We start from the raw sequence: 24,049 nt of genomic DNA, 5'->3' as shown, positions 1-24,049 counted from the left end.
ATTTTAAACTCCACAAAAGTTATTTAAATTTTTTTTCCAGTAAAATAATATAATTTCAGCATGTGCAAAAGAGTTAGTGAGGTGGGTTACAGTACAAATACTGTCAAATACAAATTTATGATTAAAGCAGCAATGTTGCCTATTATAGTTAATGTTTGTGGATAGTTTTACTTTCACCTAATGTATATATTAACAGTGATTACAAACAAATGATGAGTAAATATGTAGCTATAAAACACTTTTGAAGAACAATGTGCACTTGTATGACTCCCAACACATTATAAGCACATATTTTGCTTTACGTTTATTTCAAAGACTTCTCAAAGTTAACACAGAATAATAATAATAAAAGAACTCTCTAAAATGTTTAATATGCTGAGTTGGAAGTAACAGGTGTGGAAGGCTTATTATTGACAGGAGAAATGTCTTCAGTTATAGTCGTCTGATTGAATTGGAGACAACAAATGGAAACCATTTACCTTCAAAGTGGTTATTCTTTTCTGACTCTGGCTATAAGACTATAAAAATTGGCATTTTCTAAAAAGAGGCTCAGGATGAAAATTCCATGTAAAAGGTACTTACAGGACAATTTTAAGTAAACTTGATGCACAGACTGAAGTTACCAAAGTTCCTATAGAAACTAACCCTTTCTGAAAAGAAAACAAAAGTTAATATCAAATGAAGCAAATATATGTTTATTTATTGCTCACCTCTAACTAGTAGTAAAATTAATACTGGGCTAGATGAGAGTAAAATTCACAAAAGAAGTTCAGAGAAATATCACACACTTTATATTCCAAAGGGAAATGCAATGGTCTAAATAGAACTATTCTTCTTTTTTTTTTTTTTGTAACCCACCATTATTTGAAAATTGAATAAGTGTGTTTTCCAGGTCATTTTGCTTCATGAGCCTCTTGCTCAATAGATGGTGAACCCACCTGGAGGAGGAGCCTATTCCTCTCAAAATGTAATTCCTCAGACTCGTAAATTTCACAGAACATTTATTTTAGTTTGCACTGATTTCGGGAAATAACAGGTACTAGCTAAGAGGCTTTCTAAGGTGTTTAGTTTCTTCATTTACATGCTTTGTTGCCATGTGGACCAGCCCAGGGTAGGTATGCTATTTTCTGGAAACAAAATAGTTCCATTAACACATATACATTCCACCAAGATGCATGTCAGTGTCACTTATTAGGATTGATCCATAGGTAGGGGCTACCTCATGCCCTATAATGACTCTACATAAAGTATGACAAAATAGAATATCTACTCCTCCCTTCAGGTTCACAGGATTTGATACAGAAATCCTCACTTCCCTCACTTGCTATATAAACACTCCCTGTCAGTGAGCAAGGAAGAAAATTTAAAAATAAATAAAATTGATTAATTCCACATTTGTCCAAGTGTATGGCCTCATATTTAGTTACCTAGAAGTACTTTCAAATAACGTGTATAACATGACCAAGAATTTAGAACTGCTAAATGGATTCATTCACACCCCTCCCTGAAACAATCTAGGTGGGATCTACTCCTCTCTATAAAAATAGTATGCAGATTTATTTCTCTTACAGAAGAATTAACAATTTATGATTTTATTTAATAAAGAATGAATCATATCTTTCATGGATGATTTCAGAAATTTTGAATACTTGTCTTCAGCTTTGATTTTAAGGGCCCAATGAAATGTTAAAGGCAACATAAGCTTCCATAAATATAACTCAACCAGCCTGTGACAACAAAGGCAGAAAGGAGTATTTAAACTCTTAGAAGTTGGTATGCTTGGCACACGCTAACTACTCTTATATCCTATGGCTATTAGGCGTGGAAACTTTCTATGGAATATCCATTACTCATTACCCCCGCTCTAAACACATAGATTGTCAGAAAAATGGTGGTGGTATCTGTGTGGTGTGCAGGGGCGGGGGTGGGGGGGTGGGGGTGCAGAGGAAGCCAAATTTAAGAAGCACAAAAAGGCAGAGCAAGTAAATTCATTGAAGATTTACACCTTGTTTTCAGTGGCTTCTTTCATTTAATTTTCTGAGACTTTTTAAATTAGCAAAGATACTGGACCCAGGAGGAAAACACATGGGGAAAAACAAAAAACAAAACAAAACAAAAAACAGTGCAAATTCCTGTGACTTGTACAATAGCTTTTATTTGATCCTTGTGTTTGAGTATCTGAATGAACTGTAGTCTGTTTTCCATTACTCTCCATCTGGAGCTGTTGCCCACTTTGTTCAGCAATTTCTGGTCATTTTGGCCTGACGGTGACTGTTTTGTTTTATGTTGCCATATTATGCAGAATGAAAGCTGCTGCAGCCACCACCCAAGAATGAACAATCTTGAAAACAAGAGGTTATGTTGAAGGAGTTCCCCATGACCCCTTCCGGAATAGAGAGTGAGTGTGTTTATCTGGGCCTGCCTACTGTCCATAGCTTAAAGGGAGTGGGTGGGATGCAGGAGGGAACAAAAGCCTTTCTTTCAGATGCTAAGATACAGTAAATGTCTCGAGTTGGGTTAATACATCAAGGTTAATTCTGATGCCTTTTCTTTTCAACTCTAAGGAGACTAACGCATGTACTTTCTCAGACCTCACTGAACACTAACTTGCATATAATATGCTGCATGTGCAGCAGCTCATGGAAAACTGAATTCATATCATATCTTTAAAAACAAAAATAAATAAATCCTGTCTTCCTAATATTGGTTTTAATTGCATAGCTTTCGTCTGGAGGCAAAGTTGAAAATGATTCAGAAGCAAGCGTCTTGGAGAAGGCCAAATCCCATTTGCATTCTCTAATGACAGGCTCAATGCTCTTAGGGATTTTGCTAGCAAAAGCCGCCTCACACACCCTTTCCATTTCGTTCCTCAAGAAAGCAATGGTCAAGAAGAACTCAACTTCTGCCTATTATTTAAAGAAGCAAACTGTAGCCTTCTCTCCTAATTCACTGCTATTTTCCTCTGACATTATTTTACAAAAACAAAGAAACATATAGTTATGTGTTACTCAGGTTTCACAGGAAAAGCAACCAAAATATAAATATAATTGAAATCAGCTCAATTTTTCCAAGAGCTGTTTTTGCTTTTTTTTTTTTTTTAACCTGAAAAGACAACATAACACATATGGAGAAACATAAAGTTAATAATAATCTATACCACCCATCATATTCCCATCAAATAACACAAACATTTTTCTTTTGCTTAATATTGCCAGTACTTTGTACAACAGCCAGCATGAGGTATTGCTGAGCGTTACGCATGTATTAACTCATTTAATCATTGAGTCAGGACTTATTATTATTATAATTTTATAGATGGGAAAACTGAGGCACCCAGCAAAGTTGAGCAATTTACCACAGGTTACACACCTACTAAGTGGAGAGGCAGTGTTCAAACTAGGCAGTCTGGCTCCACTACAGACATAACCATAAGCAATACTGACTCTCAAATATTTTCATAACTTCATATTTACTGTACACATTATTTTATATTCTTCTATATTCATTGAATTTCTCATAATAAACATTTTCATAGTTTGACATAATTTAGTCCTCCTGACTATCTTTGTAATGACTACATAATAATTGTATATGCTCCACAAGCTAGAATTAGCATGTTTCCCATATTTGTTCCAATCTAGAGAATGAAAAAGTGCTAAGAGGGTGCATGTATACACATTTTTAAAAATATGTTTGAATAAAATATTTGGGACAATAGTCTCAGTAGAATTACTAGTATCAATAGTATGTCTTTTATTACTCTTTCTGTACTGACTTTTTTAAAAGGCTGATACCAATTTACCATGGTACTGATGAAGGATGGATGAACTAGTTTCACTGCAACCAGCACTGGATGGCCTGCATGTTATAATGTTTGCTACCTGAGTGGATATAAACTATCACTACAAATTGCTTTAATTTGCATGTCTCCAATCGTTACCTAACTCACCCTGAGGACACTGTTCCTTTGTAGCCCACTCAAGTGTGTTTTTTCCCCCTAACATCCCCTCTCCCACTGGACCTGTAAGTGGGGAGACCTCCTTGCTCCTAACTCCATATATTTCCCTCCTAGCTAAAATCTCCAATTTAGAATCTCACATCATAAAATTTTATAACCAATGAACCTTCATTTCACCATGGTCTATACACCCCAGTATCATTTCTCCTACTTCTCCACAAATAGCTTCTGGACCAGTCACTTTTTCCAGTTCTGCTGCTGCTTCAATTCTTGGCTATTTCAATAAATATTTAGATGGTCATTGCAATGCCTTGTCTTATCAGTTCCTTCAACTCCTCAATGATGTCATATCTTCCAACCTCAGCAACTTGCTCCCATGGTCATCAGTAACAACCATAAACAATTTTCCATAAATGCAATTGCTGTCTCTTCCCAACAGTATTGTAGTTTTTACTCATGACCATTTCATGGGCCATTTTTCTGAAAGGAAATACTCTAAATAGGACTCAGAATATCACTAAAATAGTGTTTTCCTCAAAGGGTGAAAGTGACTGCAGTACTTTTGTGATCACAAGTGCTTACTTTTAGAGTACCTCCCCCATGTGCTTCGTGAAGGTTGGGATTCATTGAGAGTCACTGCTGCTATCCGCACGCTCCAAGTGTTCAGGCGAGAAAAGGTGACTGGAGGCTTTTATTTGTGTATAATGACCACATGATCACCCCTCCTTCTTCACACTACCCTCAAAGCAAAAGGTCTAACAGCCCTCTACCCTCCCATAAAGTCATCTTTAGCTGCCCTCTATTAAATGTGGTTCCACGGTCTGTCCATTCCTTCCTTCCTTCCTCTCTCTTCCCTCCTACTCTCCTGCTCTTTTCTCCTTTTGTATTTATCAGTGTGTGTTATGTTTGAAACCAGTAGTCTCCAAACTACCTTTTAAATTCATATTACCATGAATAAAAATATTTTGGAGCAGTGAACCCAATATTCACACAGTTATTTGTTTAAAACATATGCATTTTGAAATTATACTATTATATACATTATAAAACACACACAGAAAGTTCATATAAAAACAGAGAGATATGTTCTAATATTTTCTTCTAGTATCCCCAGTAGGCAGTCATGCATTCTCCTCTATCACTCCACTTTGAAGACAAGTTTTCTAGATTACACAGGTCCTGTGTTCATTGAGTTTAAAAGTTTCTTTGGAGAGAGAAAACTAAATAAGCAGTTACAAGAAAATGTGGAGAGGAGTGTTAGGAGTTGAGCTAAAGATACCCACAGTATTTGTCCAGATCAGCACCCCCACTGCTAAGAGATAATTGCTTAGGCAAACTCTGACAAGCCATTTCAGTTACATCCCTCACTCCTTAAACCTTCACAATCATAAAAAGTACAGTTTTCCAGGTTAGCAATTTACACTTCTTGTTGTCACCAATGTTGTATAAGAGATATCTGCATTCTTGAGCAAAACTTTGCATAGTAAAGGATCCCTTTATATCAACCACTCCAGTTATCAGACATGTAATGGGATCTAATGAGGTTCACAGGTGTTACTTTTATGTGATGCATTTGTACTTCTGATTGGCGCTCAATCAATATTATTGACTGCCAGAGTTAGGTGCCTCAATTTTCTCTGAGTGTTCTTAGAGATATATTTACCCAAAAGACATTAGAAAGGTGTTGGGCATGTCTAGAAGCAGTAGTATTAGCATTCCAATGCTTCTAACATACCATATGCTTCCCACAAGCCAAGAGTCAAAAGTGTCCTCTAGTCATGACCCAGCTTTGTTCCTATATGTTCTCCAAAATTCAGTTTTCAGCTGCCCATCTGTTCCCCCTCCACAAGTTATCCTTTGGTGTTATTATCTACTCCCTTGATTTCAGTCACCATCTGTAGCTCTGAGCTTTCTTGTAGCTTCCTCTTTGACATCTCTACATGGATCCTATGCCAGGGCCTCTAAATCAGCATGGCCAATACATAACTCATCACTTTCTCCACAAAACCTACTGCTACTACTTCTAGACTTCTTACCTCAGTAAGAGGCACAGCCGTCTTCCCCAATCATGAAAGCTTGACACGTAGGCTTCATTTTGTGCATCCCTTTCTTTCACCTTTATAGAGAATACTCAATTCTACCTTGGAAAACTCTCACGGTGACCACCTTTCCATTTCCCTAATGGTGCCTGGGTGACTTTCCTCATTTTCCTCTTGATCTACACATTTCACATCTATGTTGCTTTTTTTCTGCCTTCAGTTTCTCACCTTTGTAATTTGATTTCATTCACCTTTGCCAAAATATCTTTTCTAAAACACAGAATCATACTGTGTCTGCTCAAAAAACTAAGGGTTGCATATAGAATTAAGTTAAAAATATCCAGGATAACTTTTTTGAAGCCTCCTGAATCTTGACCCCTCCTTCTTTCTACCAATATCCTTATCTGTGCATTTCTCTATTCCAGTTATGTGGGTCTGCTCAATTACATTCTGAAATTCTTTCTCCCAAACACCAACCTTTCCCAAGCCCATCCATTCTGCCTTGCCTTTATGAACTCCCTTCCCAAAAAGAAATCTCCATATGCCCCTCTCACAGTATTCTGTAGATATCCCTATTACAGATATTCTGTTACACTCTCATATATATTAGGCTGACATACTGATCCTAATAAGTACATTAGGATTAGTTTCTTGGTTTTCTTAGTGGTTTCCTTGTCAAATAGAAATTGAACTATTAGATGACAGAAATCATGTCTTATTATTTTTTTTGTCTTGTAGTATTTAAATACGTAGTGCATTTGTGAGTTTATAGAAGACATGGAATGTTCTTTTTAAAAAAATTGCTAAATTAAATCTGACTACCGTTAGGCAAATAAACTAGGATACATCTGTGGTGTATGAGGGTTTACTCCTGAAACTAGTGCACATTATATTTGTATGTGAAATAGGGGCAGCATTTAGAATGATTTTGACCCTACCACACTTCTTGATGTCAGTATTATAAAAAAAAGACTGGATTAGAGGAACAACAAATAACATATGTTACTAGAAGCATTCCAATTTTCCAGTAAGAACTGAGTCATGCAAGACAGACCATATAGATTTCACAAATAACTTAATGCAACCCTTAAAAGAGTATAGGATTCCCAGGCATGAAGAAACATGGGCAACAGATATAGTCAAATAACTTCAGAAATATTTCTAGGAAAAAAAAAAGAAGCCTTACTAAGATACTAACTCTGATATCCTGTGAGATGCTCACAGCTGAAGCTTAGACACAATGGGCCCATCAGTAAATTCATTCTTAGTCAACCAATGTTGCTAAAGCTTTAAAGAACAGATAAATTAAAACGTGTTTTGCATGGGAAAGTTTTCCCCAGAGTTCCTCATTTTTATATAGGAAATCAATTTGCATCACTGATGATATCATTCAAGTCAGACAACCCAAAGTTGTTAGGAGGTAATTTAGTTTTATGCTGAAGCAATTTGATACTTGTTCTGATTTGTGATTTTCATTTTGTTTGTTAATGAAAAAAATTAATGAGCAATGTTACTAGAAATACAACTCATCAGAGCCTCGATGTTATTAAAGTGATTTGCTATATACTGCACATTGTAATCATTGTGCATCTGGTGCCTGGACCTCTGCGTTGGGGGAGCCACTAATTGAACAGCATGGGGAGGAGCTCAAGGGACCGATGCCCTTACACATACCTTTGCATTGATTTGTGTTTTTGTCAAGAATTGCCTTTGTGGATACAATTTTTCCATACCTGAAAGAGAGAGGAAAAAAATCCAAGTTATTGTAGCCTGATGAAGACACTTAAAACGCCTTAATGAACATTGGTGCACACACAATTGAACAGAAGTAAACCAAGAAAACAAGCTCTGAACACCCATTTCACACCTGGATGATCTCTTTTCACCAGTTCTTCTTTATAACTCGAGAATGTGCTTCCCTACGTAATTACCGGGTTGAGTCTTCAAAAATAAACCTGTCAGGCTGTCATAGCTGGCTGAAAGGGTATTGCATGTGATTGTGATCAAAGTAAATTGCACTCTGCGGATTCATGGAAAAAAGCATGGACCTTGGCGCCAGGCTGAACAGGGCTTGCATCCAGCTCTGGCGCTTACCTAGTGTTGTAACCCTGAGCAGCTTAACATAACTTCTCCAAGCCAGTTTTTTCATCTGTAAAAATAAGAATTGTAATAATCACCTTTCAGATTTGGAGAAAGTTAAATTGTAATGTGATTTTCTAACAGTGATCCTAGAAAAAATAGGACTTTGTTGTTGTTACGAAAAATATATTATATTGTAAGTTAATTGAGGATAAGGACTGAGTTTTGTATTCCCAATTCCTGGTACTGTAAGTAATAGAAGCTCAAAAAATGTTTGTTAAAATAAATGAATGATGCATGTTGTCCAACGGTGCATAATCTACAACAAAGTTTCTGTGCATAATCTACAACAAAGTTTCTACCATAAATATCTGTAGACATCATAAATATATTCATTATTTTATCATCTCTTGCAGACGATCTAGTCTAGGTTTCGTTTTTTAAAAGATGGGTAATATGAGGAATGAAACTCAACCCATTTGAGTTCGTTTCCTGAGGTGTAAATGATAAGACCTTAGAAGATACCTAAAACCCCCTCCTTCTTCAGGATTCCACAAAGGATGCTTTCGAATCAACAGAATAACATGAAGAAGCTATAACGCAAATTCAAGTGCCAAGTTTATTAACAATGCAAATTATATTCTAGATTTCAGCCGTGGTCACAAAATATTTGGCAAGTTTTCTTTTAATTCTGTGTTCCTAAGCAAGTGTAAGACTATATGACAAATATTAAACATTCCATGTATTAATGAACTAGGTTCCCTATCACCGATGTCTCTTTTGTTTTTGTAATCACCTTTTACTCTATCACTATTCTTTGGAGCATTTTGGTGGTTGTTTATTAAAATTCTAGTGTTAATAATGGCACAGTGCTAGAAATACCTTTGCCTTTTTTTTTTTCAAATGTTTTGACCAACGATGGACTGAGGGTCCTCTAGAAATTGATGGGATTAATGTCATTATGAAAGTGATACCACCTATAGCCTTGAAAATCATTCCAATTTCAGCTAAGCTATTGAACGCCACAATAGGAACAGAAATATTCATATGTAATCATGTGAAGGGTGTGATATAATTTCCACCATTCAACTACAAGCTCCTCCCTTGTTAAAGTCAGCCAGAACTGGGATGGTGCTGTCTGTCCAATACTGAATTGGGCACATTTGCCAGTATATGCCTGTTGTTTGAGCTCCTTGCATCTCTGATATCACTGCCTTTCCTGCACCATTATAACTATAACCCTACAGTTAAATAAATCAAAGATAGCTAGGGCTGAAAGTGTCTATTACTATTTTGCAGATATAGAAACTATGGTCTAAAAGATTAGTAACTTGATCAAAATTACATCATTTGTGAAAGTTACACCAGGGACTTGAATATGGGATTCTTAAGTTTGGTGCAGTACTTAACTAACGTATCATGCTGCCTCTAAAATAGGAACCTCCATATTAAACCTTCTACATCAATCAACCTTCATGTCTCTGGGAATCCAGGTATTAGACTCCAGGGCAATGTAGAGTAGTAGTTAAAAGAATATACTGTGGCAACAAACTGCCATGGCTCAAATCTCAATTCAGCCTGAGTATATTTAGATGGCTAAGTCTTATGTGTTCTTTGCATTATTTCATCATCATTATCTATAATGATATAAATCTATTGATTTAAATTATTTGTTTAAAATTATATACATCTATTTATAAATATATAAAATGATGATAATAGTCTCTACCTCATAGGGTTGTTGTGAGAGTTAAATAGGGTTTACAGTGGTGGCATAGAATAAATGTTTATTAAATATTAGCTCTTTTTGCAATTATTCTTTTCCTGTTATCTCCTATTAAAAAATGTCTCCAGGGGCTGGTCCAGTGGCGTAGTGGTTAAGTTCACACACTCCGCTTTGGTGGTCTGGGGATCACTGGTTCAGATCCCAGGGATGCACCATTTGTTAAGCCATGCTGGGGCAGTATCCCACATACAAAATACAGGAGGATGGGCAAAGATGTTAGCTCAGGGATAATCTTCCTCAGCAAAAAGAGGAAAATTGGCAACGAATGTTAGCTTAGGGCCAATCTTCCTCACCAAAAAAAAAAGAAGAAGAAAAAAAATATCTCCAGTGCTTGGCATTCTCTGAGGTAGATAAGAAACAGAAGAGAGTAAAGGGTCTGTTCCAAATGACAGCTTAAACATTACTACTTAAGACTGTCAAAATCTTCCACTAAGAAATTTGGCAAGTAAAGTTATTTATAAAAGGATAATTTACATTTACATTTTATATTCTTTTTTTTTTTAAAGAAATGCAGTTTATTGCTCTTCCTTTTTTTTTGCTGAGGAAGATTTGCCCTGAGCTAACATCCATTGCCAATCTTCCTCTCTTTTTCTTGAGGAAGATTCGCACTGAGCTAACATCTTTGTCAGTCTTCCTCTATTTCGTACGTGGGTCACTGCCACAGCATGGCTGATGAGTGGTGTAGGTCCGTGCCTGGGATCCAAACCCGTGAACTCGGGCTGCCAAAATGGAGTGTGCTGAACTTAACCACTACACCACTGGGCCGGCCTCATATATTCTTATTTTTAATGTTAAGGATTTCATTAACTATGTTCTCATTGTATTTAATCACATAAATACCCATAGATTCAAAGCTTTTTTTGGTTTGTACAGTACTACTGAAATGTCTATTACTTCCTTCCTATTATCATACAAGCCCACTCCCTCCAAAATTCCTCATCCCCCTCCACCTTACCCACCCCCCAACAAACATATACAGCCTCTCTTTCAAGCTCTATTTTATCCTAGGAGTTTCTCTTTTAGGAAAATAACAAGAAAATAATGTCACATTTGATCAGTCTTTCAGTCGACAATGGCTCAAGGTATCTATAATTGTACCCATCAACTACAGTAACGTTTGTTTTATTTGGGCTATTCAGACAAGCACACATTTGCAAAATTATATGTATCTTAGAGTGAAAACCAAAAAGGGAGAAGAAAGGGAACATTTGCTGAAACTTTTTTTTTCCACACAGGCACCCTTAATACAGTATGGCAGAAGTAAAAACCAGAGGAAGAAAAAGAATTTAGAACATTTGTAACCATCTCACATCATGCACACAAACCCTTAAGACAAAAATCCTTCTTAATTGGTTTCTAACACTGCTTTTGAAATTTTTATATAAGTACCTTCTAAATTAAAATTTAGCTCTGTCCTTTAAAGAGGAAATTTAAAATTCCTGTATCTCACGGTGAATTACATCTCACAATGGGACTTTTAACCTATGGTGTGCATATTGTCCTACTGTATCAATATTACGAGGATGTCTTCTCCTTCATTAAGTGCAGTATATGTAAAAAGTGGCTATCATTATTTTTTTACAGCAAAAATAAAGGGAAATACTTTCTTATAGAAAGCATTTGTGCTTATTTTAGCAAGCAACTTTTTTCTAAAAAAAAAAAAATTTTATTTCCAAGAAGTATTACAATACTAATATAAATAGAAAATCACACACACACACAAAGCAAATTATGCTATTTGTTGACTTCCATATTCCTAATTACACACTGGGCTAGACTTTCCAGTAGTACAGAATCACAAAACAATGGAACACAACTCAGAGTACTTGATTCAGTCTCTACTCCGACTGGAGTTATAGGAATTCCATTCCTTGGCTCAGCTACAATATTCCGCATTAACAATTACTTTGCAAAGCTAGAATATGCTTTAAACAACAAGAGGAGGTATTTAATGGGCCATTGGTTCCAGTTCATGTCTGAACTCTCACGATGACAAACAGGTACTTTCTGCATGACTGGTGTTGTATTCTCCATGCTCTGCAAAGTCAACAACTGATGTAGGCAAATAAAAGTTAGACATCTTTTAAAGACTCAAACCACCATAAACACAGAAATCACCAATGTAATATACCTGTGAAGAATTATATTAAATCTTTCTTCCTGATGTTTTGTCAAAGTATACTAATAGACAAGAATCAAAACTACTAAACAGACTAAAGATACATTTTCACACACTCTGAAGAAAAAATATTTCTGAGGTAAAAGGTATTCCTACACTTCAATTATCTCACTTATTTACTCTTCCTCTTCTTAGAGTTTAAATCAATATCTTAAGTGTTCATAAAGTTTTTCTTTATGCCACCCACGAATGGAAAGCAAAATCTGATATTAGAGAAAATATGTGACCAAATTACTGAAAGATGCCTGGAAATAGACACCTGAGCACTGATCCCACGTGCCTCCTGGCTCCAGAAGCTTTCAAACAAATCCAATTCACTTTTCTATGCTTTCATTTCCTACAGCTAGAAGAGATAAAATATTATCCACAGTCCACTTCCTTGGGGTTTCAACTTCTTGGGGTATACAAATAAATGAAGTTAACACATTTTATACCATAATTCTTTCCATCTGGGCATTCAGTACCTTCTCCAGCCAATGTGAGCAGTCCCTAATATAGCATTGCTAGGACACCTTTCAACATAAAAATAAGCAACTCCATATCATATCTACATATTCACCAACTATCCTGAGAGCTCATACATTCTCCAAATACAGCCAGGTCCCAAATAACATTTTCCTTATATCCTAAGAGTACTCTGTAAAACAGTAGCCAATCTACAATAATTCCTCACTTATTATAATTTGAGTTCTCATAAGTAAGGTTTATAAATTCATGTGTTGCCTATCAACTCTTTAAAATACTTTTTTACCCTAGCTTGTCAATACAAATTTTACCTTTAATTTTTTAAAGAAACAGTCAATTCTTTCTGGCATTTATTCTTATTCTTAAACAGCATCTGAGTCAAACTACATTTGTTGATACACTCGATTATTCCAAATATAAGCCTAATTTAAACTAATGGCATCATTTATTTTCCAAAGTTGAAGAGAAAATAGAGCTATTATGGGTCTACTCCTCGTGAATTATGAAGATATCAAATTGGTGGGATCTTTCTATAAAGAATTTATTTTCAAATCCTTTTGCTGAATTATCCATTGTGTATATCAATTCAAAAAATTTAGGCAGAGACTGAAAATAGTGTCTCTGCAGTCAATTAACTTCCAGCTAACTCATTTTTCACATGCCTTCGATATTGATACCAGACTAGAAAAAGGTATTACATTTACTTAATGGATGAAACATTATCCTTTTAGCAAATGTGGTTGTTTGCCTACTTCTAGATGGCCCATTCATTCTTTGGCATTTGGGGATGCTAATGGAGTATATCTACGGCTTTAGGGATCCAATAGGAAAGTGGTGGGGCTATCCTTTTGATGAACCACATCAGCCAGGTTTCATCTACAAGAGAAGTCCACAGTTCATTAATATTCTAAAGCGTTAACACGTTCAATCTACAAATGAGTGGCCAAAGCCAGGAATAACTGCTGTGGGTTGAATTGTATCCCCTCAAAATTCATTTGTTCAAGTTTTAACCCCCAGTACACCAAAATGTAACTCTATCTGGACAGACAGCTTTTAAAAAGATAATTAAGGTAAAATGCAGTCATATGGGTGGGCTCTAGTCTAATATGACTGGTGTTCCTACAAATTAGGACAAAGACTGGCACACAGGAAAGACCACGTGATGACATAGGTGATGGCCATTTACAAGCCAAGGAGAGAGGCTTCAGAATAAACGACCCTGTCAACACCTTGATCTCATACTTCTAGCTTCCAGAACTGTGAGAAAATAAATTTCTATTGTTTAAGCCACCCAGTTTGTGGTACTTTGTTATGGCAGCCCTAACAAACTAATACAATAAGCTCTTATCCAAGGCCTGGTGAGCTTCGGAAAAGGGAGCAGAGGTGAGAATATCCAGACAACACTCCTCCTGTAAAATGCTTTCCTCTGGGGCCGGCCCGGTGGCACAAGCGGTTAAGTGCGCGCGCTCCGCTGCGGCGGCCCGGGGTTCGCTGGTTCGGATCCCGGGCGCGCACCGACGCACTGCTTGGCAAGCCATGCTGTGGCGGCGTCCCATATAAAGTGGAGGAAGATGGGCACGGATGTTAGCCCAGGGCCGTCTTCCTCAGCAAAAAAAGAGGAGGATTGGCGGATGTTAGCACAGGGCTGATCTCCTCACAAAAAAAAAAAAAAAAAAAAAATGCTTTCCTCAGTGATTTTGCAGTTGGTTCCTCCAAGTTCTCACCTAACACCTCCAGGCTCTTTGTCACGTGGCTTCTCATTTATACTCTAAGTCAATTCACAATTTCTTCTTCACTCACTCAGTCTCTTCCTGGCAATACCTAACTACTTGCTCAGCCTGTTCTTCAGGTTCAGCCACTTCAATGCTGCCTCTAGTACCTTCCCAGATGCTTTTGCCTTCTAACCTTCCACCAGTATCCACTGCTCCAATTCATAGCCCAGACCCACCCATTCTCTATTTTCTCCACATCTGGCCATCAGTCAGCAAGTCATTGGACATGGTCTACCACATCTTGACCCTGGCATTCCTTGGTTCTCACTGCTGTCAACTTCGAGTTTATTCATGCATAGCTGACTGTGAACAGGATCCCACCCCCAGTGCCATTTTGTCTTCAAGAACCTGATCCTGTGCTACCAAGTCTCAAGGTCTTCTGCAAGTGGTCTTTAGATTTGGGAGATTTTAAATACCTCTCTTATCAGAAGCAAAGCCATCCTGTTAGGAATTCATGGGTCTCCCCTTTAAAATTTCTCTAATCTCCACCTCAATTTGTTATATTTAGTTGACACTTACTTTTACTGCCTTTTCTATGGGCCAGTCCCTGTTCTAAGCTCTCTACATATAGCCACTCTTGGTAATCATCACAACACTGCATAAGGTAGGCACTATCACTAGCTGTATTTTACAGATGAGGACTCTGAGACAGAGACATCTTAAGTAACTTTCCCAAGGTTACATGATTAGGAAGTAGCAAAAGTGGTATCTAACCCCAGGCAGTCTGACTTCAGAGCACACGGTCTGCCACCACTTCAACATGCTGCATTTCAGTCCTAGTGCCATCTGCCACCCTCCTATCTCAAAAAGAAAGCCACTACTCCTTTTCTCTCCTCCAATTCCCATTCATCCCTGCCACGTCTGCACTCTTGTTTCCCTATACATCACCTATGTTTTTCAGAAACTTAAAACTTTTTTCCTAGTGCCTGGGCTCTTTCCCTTCTGCCTGCCCTTGAACCTTTGCAGATCCTTTCCTTCTATATGCTGGCGATCATCAGGTTTCTTCTGTTCATTCCCTACCAGACTTTTCTTGAATGATTGCTCTGCTCATGCTACTTTTCTTTCTTCCTATTATACAATTTCTACTTGACTCCTAAATATTGGCTTCTATCTATTGGAACAAAACTTTGAAAATTAACTAGTAACTTCTTAATAAGTACAATAATCAGTTATCATCATCCTTGACTTCTCACTATCATTTAAGCCTCTTAACCCCATCAACCTTCATTTAACCCCATGCATTACACTGACCTGGTTCCTATCTTCCTTCTTTGCAGACAGTTATTCCTTTATCTCCTTCACTTGCCCCTTCTCATCCTCCAGGTTCCTAAAAGTGGATGTACTTCAAGCTTGATCCTCAGCCCACTTATGTTTTGGTGCTAAAATATCCATTAGACTGGTAATTCTCAAAAATAGCATGCATCAGAATCATCTGGATGGCTTATTATAACTCTGAACCCCAACCTCGAAGTTTCTGATTCAGTTTCTCTGGGATTAGGCACAAGCATTTGAATGTCTAACAAATTCACAGGTGAGGCTGATATTGCTGGTCCAAGAACCACACTAGGAAAACCCATTGCATTAGAAATCTCCTTCATTATCATGCTCTGAATTTCCATTTCTTTGTGTTTTACTCTCATATTTCCTTCTCTGGATCTGCCTTCACCCTGAAACCTCAGTCCAGAATATCCAATTAGAGTTATTAGATATTTCTCTTTGGATGTTGAATGACTATCTCAAATGACACAACAAAGTTGAACTCACCATATTCCCCTTTCTCCCCTCTCTGAAAACATTTCTAGGGCAGAAGCTAGTCAGGTAGCAAAATGTGTATAGGATGGAGACTATAACGAACTGGAGAACTCAAGCCCCAGCTGAAAGGGCATCTGCTTTTCGTCTTCAGCCATTGTTACCACGAAGGAACATGATTCCAATTTTGCCAGGCTTTCTGATTTTTTTTTAAAGAAATCTGGACTTTTAGGCGAAATTTCCAAGTTTTCAAAGTTGGCTTAGAGTTTTTAGAAAACAATGTGAAGGCCAAACAAAACGGTTCTTCTAGGTAGACTAAGCCTGAGGACTGCCAGTTTGTGACGTTGGCACTAATGTCTTCCAGCCTCTCGTTCTCCTTCAAAATAATATAGGTCCTTCATGGGTAAGCTGCATGTTCTGACTTCCTTGTCCACCAGCTATTCCTCCCAAATCTGACTAGGTGTTGTACTCACAGCTTGCATAAAATCACCTATCATTATTATTATTATTATTATTATTATTATTATTTTACTCTTTTATGATATTGTCTGTGTGTTCCTCATGAGATTGTCTCTTCAATCAGACCTTGATTTTTCAGAGTTCCAGATAATGTTTTATGCTTCTCTGATCATCGTCAAAATATCCAATATAGAGCTGGATATATAATAAACCTCTATGAAAATCTGGTGATTTTTAAGTAATTTCTATGGATCTGACAGCTTTTTCCAGATCAGAGACACCTACTAATGATTGGACTGCATTTATATACAAATACATATGTATATACCATTAGTTGAGCACCTGCTATGTACCAGTCACTACACAGAACGCACTAGATATTTTATTCCAGATTCTCACAACTACCTCATAAATTGATATTATTAGTCTCATTTTTTAAAGCTTCAAAATTAAAGTTAGATATATTAAGTTACTTGCCCAAATTGACATAGCTATTGAGTTATACTGCTTATATTTAAACTCAAGTGCATTTGGCTACAAAATTCCTATTCTTTCCTTGATATCACACTGTTTTTAATGCACAGTGAACAAGCCTGCTTAAAGTTAGCCCTCTGGCTAGTCATGCGGCCACAAACACATCTGTAAGTCTTTTGCAGATGTTGGACGTGATTAGTCCCCTAAAAGGCAGAAAAATGACCAACATTCATTGGAAATAATATAGCCGGATATTCATCACTGTTTGTTAGAACTTACTTCTAAAGAAACTTATTCCCTAAACAAGTTTATAACTTCACAACATGTAGCACATTCTAGTACAACTGTGAATCTAACATCAACTGAATGCATTGTAAAATATAGCTTCGCAGCAGAATTTACATTTGCTGTTAGGAGAAGACATCAAACCTCAGATTCTGAAAATTCTGACATCATCTACTGCCTCAATAGTATTAAGAGAAAATTGCATCAAATGTGCAGCATATGTAAACATTTTGAGGCCATATTTCAGTAGCAGTACAATTCAGCTGTATAGAGCACTGTCTTGGTTTCCACTGTATCTGCCAGCATCAAAGCACATAACCAGGTTCTCAAAACAGTTTTGTGATGGTGCTGTTGCTATTAAAGTAGTAGTCCCTAATCCTGCCATGGGTCACTTAGCTTCACTCTAATTTCCTCCTAGATTTTCCTTGTCACTAGCCTCATCCTCTTCATTCCAGCTCAACTGACATCTTCTGTCTGATGTCTTTTCTCTCTTCCCCAAGCAGCTAATGTCAACTCTAGTTATGATCCAACAGGACACTGAGCATATCTCTATTAGAGAGTGTATTGCATCATCAATTGTATCAATGACAAAAATGTAATATTTTATCAATACTGTATTGTACCTTTTCCTATCCTGATATTGAGGATGAATTCTTCAAGGGTAGGGCTTAGGTCTTATTTATTTTATACCCTTGGCCTTACACACAGGGCTCACTCAATAAATGTTTGTTGGATAAATGAAAAAATGAGTGACTACTGTCTATCAAACCCCTAACATCAGATGAGGCAATCAGGATGGCAGTGAGAGTCAAGTATATCTCAGCACAAATATATCTGCCAGTTTGCAACATGGCAAAGTACATATCCTACTGATAATGACACATCACTTTTTATATCTTATGTTGAGCACATTCACTTCATTTCATTCAAAAAGAGTGTGAGCTATAACATCTCTCTTAGCCAAACTAAGAAATAGTTTTAAAGTCTTTATGGTAAAATGTTTTATGGCGTTATATTATTTTAAACCTACACAGACACTAAAGAAAAAAAACTGACATAAAATACTGAAAGAGGAATTTCATATAGTTTAGCAGTTGCTTTAGCTTTTTAATGGATACACAGTTTTTACTATTGCTATGAGGAAGTGCCTAATGCAAAGAACTTGATGACATATTTCTCAGGGAGATTTGTCTGTAAAAGAATGATAGTCTTGAGCTGTCTGTGGAATCTTTCTGAGCTTCATAACATTTAAAAATGCACTTCTTGGGCCGGCTCCGTGGCTTAGCGGTTAAGTGTGCGCGCTCTGATGCTGGCGGCCCGGGTTCGGATCCCGGGAGCGCCCCGAGGCACCACTTCTCCGTCCAACGTGAGGCCGAGTCCCACGTACAGCAACTAGAAGGATGTGAACCTATGACGTACAACTATCTACTGGGGCTTTGGGGGGAAAAAACTGAATAAATAAAAAATCTTTAAAAATGCACTTCTATGATTAAATAATACAAGAATGCCACTGCTTCAGTTAAAAGAATCAGATCTCACAATGAAAAAAGCAGACAAGACCATATGATGTAGAAAGAAGTAGTCCCATGAAGGTAATTTTTATTTTTTTTAAAGCTCACACATACAAAAAGCAGAAAAGGTGAAAATCAAGCCAAACTTTAATTTAAAATAATCATCTTATCCTTAATTCCAAAAACCTATACAAAGTACCCAAGTGGATGAGAACACAGCCATTTTTGTCAACACGTCAATCTCTTTAAATTAAATTTTGGGAAGTATATTGAATAAAGCTGTTTTGTGTCACCCCAAAAGATTCAGTCCTTGTAGAACTACAGCAGGAAGCCCGCTGTTCAATGGATATTCAAATAATTCATGATAACATAAATCAATGGTGTAGTCCAATTACCTATGTGAAGACTATTTGCTTTATAGATTCTCTGTATTATCCATAGTATTTTGGAAGTTGTATGTAAACTAGTTATAACTACCACACCAGGTAAGTGAGAAGACTTAATAAAACAATGCATGTTAAGTATTCTAGCTTAATGAAAAGCTTATAGCAGATACTCAAAAACAGTAGTTGCTGGGGTGATGCTCAATCTTTCAATTACCTAGTGGTCAGAAAATTCAGGCTGATGTTACAAATAGATTCTGAAAAACATAACCAAGAAAGTGAGGAGACTGCAAAATTCGTGCAATGCTATCTCAATTGTTATCAGTGACTTCTGGTGCATTTGCCTTAACCCATCCCACTATTACTGCAGGTGTAAACAGACACACACCCCTGAGTGCATTCCTTTCATTCCACTGGGGAAAATGTTTTGCATGACAAAGAACAGACCTATGACACTTTTTTAGTCTGTACCACTTTAGAAGGGCATGAGCTAAAGGAAAAATGCAAGAAAAATTCAGCTGCTGCCCACATGCCAGGAAGATTATCATGTCTTCCTATGGATTCTTTTTACCTGATCAATTCTTATTTCATAAAGCTTGAATATATGGTTTCTAACTTCTACTACAAGGCCCCTTATGATGCTCTCAGTGTAATATAATATCTATACTATCACCATCCAAAGCCTTGTTTTCATACTTCCTTCAAACACCTATGACTATGAATCTTGTGTTTAAGCATAGATAATGTCCCATAATACTTAAGGGAAGACTCCATGGTTTATACATATTTATGGTGCCAAGAGTATCTATACCTAGTAGAAAGACAGTAAACATTTGATGATGTGGTAATGTTCCTCCAGGAAAGATAAAATCAGCTGTTCTCTTTCCTTCTTTTTTTTTTGTGTGTGTGAGGAAGATTAGCCCTGAGCTAACATCTGATGCCAATCCTCCTCTTTTTGCTGAGGAAGATTGGCCCTGGGCTAACATCTGTGCCCATCTTCCTCTACTTTATATGGGATGCCGCCACAGCATGGCTTGATAAGTGGTACTTTGGTGCGTGCCAGGGATCCGAACCCGCGAACCCCAGGCCGTGGAAGCGGAGCGCGCGCACTTAACCGCTAGTCACCAGGCTGGCCCCCAAATCAGCTGTTCTTAACTGTGGTGCAAATAAGAAAAGGAGAAAGTTATTAAGGTTAATCACCTACTGATAAATGCATTCTGCTTAATTAATTATACTTCTCCTTTTGTGTGTTTACTTGTGCGTTAAGAGTCCATTACAGACACTATTCACACCAAAATAAACTCTTCATTACTATTATAGTATAGTATAGTATAGTATATTACATTACATTATATTATATTATATTATATGTATAACATTACTCAACTGGGTTGCAGTATCATCTCAGTAAAAAAATCCAAACTTCGGCCCTCCACAATGCTTTATATAACTTATTTATACTTTGTCATATTAGTCAGGCAAGATAGTAAGCTCAATTTCTCTTTCTAGTCTCTATCCTCATCACTCCCCAATGTGAGTTCCCAAGGCCAACCAAAGTTGATTACTGGAAGTTTCTAGAATGTTCCCTGCTATAATGCAATTTCATCCAGCCAAGAATTTTCTTCCTTTCCTCTTGCCTTTCTACTCACAACTTCCTTTTCCTAATATCAGTTTGATAGTCTCCTCCAGACAGATTTCACTCATCATCTTTCTTTTAGCTGAACTAGGAGCATCTCCTCTCCCAGGGCATCCAGTGCTACCTCTGTCATAGCACAATCCCTGCTGTATGGTAAGCACAGGTTTATGTCTGTATCACCCAGCCATTGTACAGAAGACAGCAGAGAATAGGTGTTCAATAAAAGTTGTTGAATAGACAATGATGAGGATATTAATTCCTATGTAAATAATCAGCTTAAAAGAAAACCTAGGGGGCCAGCCTGGTGGCATAGTGGTTAAGTTTGCATGCTCTGTTTCGGCGGCCCAGGGTTTGCAGGTTAGAATCCTGGGTGTAGACCTACACAGAGCTCATCAAGCCATGCTGTGGCGGCATCCCACATACAAAATATAGGAAGATGGGCATAAATGTTAGCTCAGGTCCAATCTTCCTCAGCAAAAAGAGGAAGAGGAAGACTGGCAATTGATGTTAGCTCAGGCCAATCTTTCTCATCAAAAAAAAAAAAAGCAAACAAACTTGAAACTTTTCTGTTAGACCACAACATATAAAATTACTAGAGAAGCTGTGTTTCTTTTCCCTTGTATTAAAAACAGTTTATAAGAATATTAATTAACAGCCTAAAACCAGAAACAACCCAAATGTCCAACAATAATATAATGGATCAATATATTATTGGGTTTATTCAAACAGTGGAATACCATACTATGATGGGAATGACAAACTATAGCTAGAAGCAACAATGTGGATGAATCTCCAATGTTGAGCAAAAGCCACCAGATGGACAACAGTACATAGGATATGATTCCATTTATATAAATTAATGGATTAGAAGACAGAATAGTGGTTATCTTTGGAAGTAGTTAATAACTAAACGGGACATGAGGTGGGTTTTGCAGTGCTGGTCATGCTCTCTTTCATGAGCTGATTGCTGGTTACATGGTTGTGTTCAGTTTGTGAAAATACACCAAGAAGCTGTACACTGATGGTTATTGCAATTTTGTATCATATAATATTTTTCAATAAAACATTCAGCAAATAATAGCATTGGTGGCAGAAGTTAACAATATTTTCTAATGCAGAGGAGCCACACGAACACAGAGCAGCAAGAAATACTTCCCAGCCATCCATTCTCCCAGGAAAGTTTACTGTTATGTTTAAAGTATCTAAAACCCTTCATTTAGAACCATTTGTCACAGGCTGAGTAAAGAAGAAATATACAAACAAAAGTACAAATTAGAAGTGCTAATAAATTGTTGCCAACATATTGGTTTTTATTGTTTAAAGAGACTTTTACTCATATCGAAGGACAGTAATTTGGAAAAAAAACAACCCCAAAACTAAGGCCTCCTGATATAAAATTAATTATAGCAATAAAAATAGTAGTTGTGAGAAGAGGATAACATATGTCTTGTATCTCCATACATATATTTATTTTTTGCAGATAAACCTGATTCTACTGCCAAATGGATTCCCTTTGAAGCTACATGATTTTTCCCAATTGGATTAGCATGAGTTTCATTGTGCTGTGGTTATAGATGTGTATTACACAATGGGAATTCACCTACAAACAAGATGCAATATATTCTACTTAGGAGGTGGTCTCTTGTTCACTTGTCTGCAAGTTAACCACTGGTAAGCCAAAGTAAAAGCTGATATGTTTAGATCGTATGTGCTTTTCATATGCCATAGGAACATAATTGGTTCCACGTTCCTTAACATTAAATGTAATGAAAAGCCACATTTCATGCCCATAAAATTTAAATTCTATTAACAGTCTTCGGCCTACTCCTCACTTGAGTACTGACATTTTAATAAGTTGAGTAGTTTTTCCCTTATAGAAGGAATATATCTCATAAAGTCAGATTTGGAAAATCTAGAAAGAAATGGAAAGAAATTATTCACAATCTCACCACACAAACACTTGCTATGTTGCTTAATTTCCTTTTCTACATATGTTTTTTCTTGTTGTGTGTTTCACATAATCATACCACTTATATAATTTCGTATCTAGCACTAACACTTTTAAGGACTTTCTATATGAGTTTTAAGTATAAGCAATACCAAAACCCATGTCTACAATATAAAAATTATTTCAGTACTGTTAGAAAATTTTAAGAGTGTAGGCCACACATGCAAACAAGAAGGTATGAAAAAAGTAGTGATCCTCACTGGGTGGTTTATAATCTATATACTTACAAAGGAATCTTTGTTATTAATTAATTAATTTTTAAATAATTAATCAATTACTTTTAGTGAATAGTTACCAAGTACCAAAGAATACCCTCAGGAACGTAAAGGTGACAGCTCATTTACTGCATTTCTACTACCTTTTTTTGTTTCAAGTATCATCATTCTAGGGTATGTTAGCATATCAAGAAACTTCAAAAGAATAAAAGTATGGACAGCTGACACATACCAATGTATATATCCACTGGCTGTTTTAGAATTAGTATTGCTACAAGTATCTTTTGAGTTAATATTTATTGTTTCCTCTTGGAAATTATACATTTCTCAAAAAAATAACATTAGAAAGCTCGGAGATCTGTGTGTTTGTGTGTGTGTCTTTGTGTATGTGTGCTTATAGAAAGGCCCCTTCCTGCAGCCTTTACAGCAAGGTCACTAAGAGAAAAGATTTAATCTTGTCTGAGAAATAACTAATTTTTATATTTAAAGTTGTCGATACACTGAGAGAATTCATTCATTGCACGTAAGTGACAGATCTTTTAAAGACTCAAAGGAATCTTTTAAACTATGCAACTTCAATTACCTATGACCGTATATGAGTATTTTTAAGTATTTACTATTAAATTGCATTTTAAAAACAAACAGACATTATAAAAACTTAAAATATGCATCACTCTTTGACGTCATCTTCTATTTTGTACTCAAAAGGTAAAAGTTTGGGATTAGTCATGGATTTTTATTTTTACTTTTAGTTTGTTTATATCCAAACTCTGTCTTTTTTATTTGTGTCATAATTTATTAAAATTCAGAATATTAACTTTATTATCATTAAAATTAAAAATAAATGTTTATTTTAATTATTTAAATTACATATTGAATTATATGATAATTTTATATATTTATTATAATAAATTGTGTATTAATTTACATAAATATATTAATAAATATTTATATATAAATGAATATTGAATATGGGAAAGATTTATAACATATGTAAAAATTTTTTAGATGAACATACCTCACAGAGCTTAAATTATTATAATAAATAAAT

General features: G+C 36.3%; 1 protein-coding gene across 9 annotated transcripts in view; it reads right to left on the bottom strand.

The window, feature by feature from the left end:
* The window catches only part of RBMS3 (RNA binding motif single stranded interacting protein 3), a 674,890-nt gene that overhangs the window by 472,705 nt on the left and 178,136 nt on the right, over window positions 1-24,049 (bottom strand). For all 9 annotated transcript variants that reach the window (XM_087430659.1, XM_014790089.2, XM_004419451.3 and 6 more), the window contains exon 3: window positions 7,672-7,730. In XM_087430659.1, the coding sequence (XP_087286785.1) occupies window positions 7,672-7,730 (59 nt within the window). The remainder of the gene's footprint in view (window positions 1-7,671; window positions 7,731-24,049) is intronic.

The sequence above is a fragment of the Ceratotherium simum genome, chromosome 5 (assembly GCF_057802395.1).
Source record: "Ceratotherium simum simum isolate JZ-2026a chromosome 5, ASM5780239v1, whole genome shotgun sequence".
In the NCBI taxonomy this organism is placed as follows: Eukaryota; Metazoa; Chordata; class Mammalia; order Perissodactyla; family Rhinocerotidae; genus Ceratotherium; species Ceratotherium simum.
This window is presented reverse-complemented; position numbering and strand designations above follow the sequence as displayed.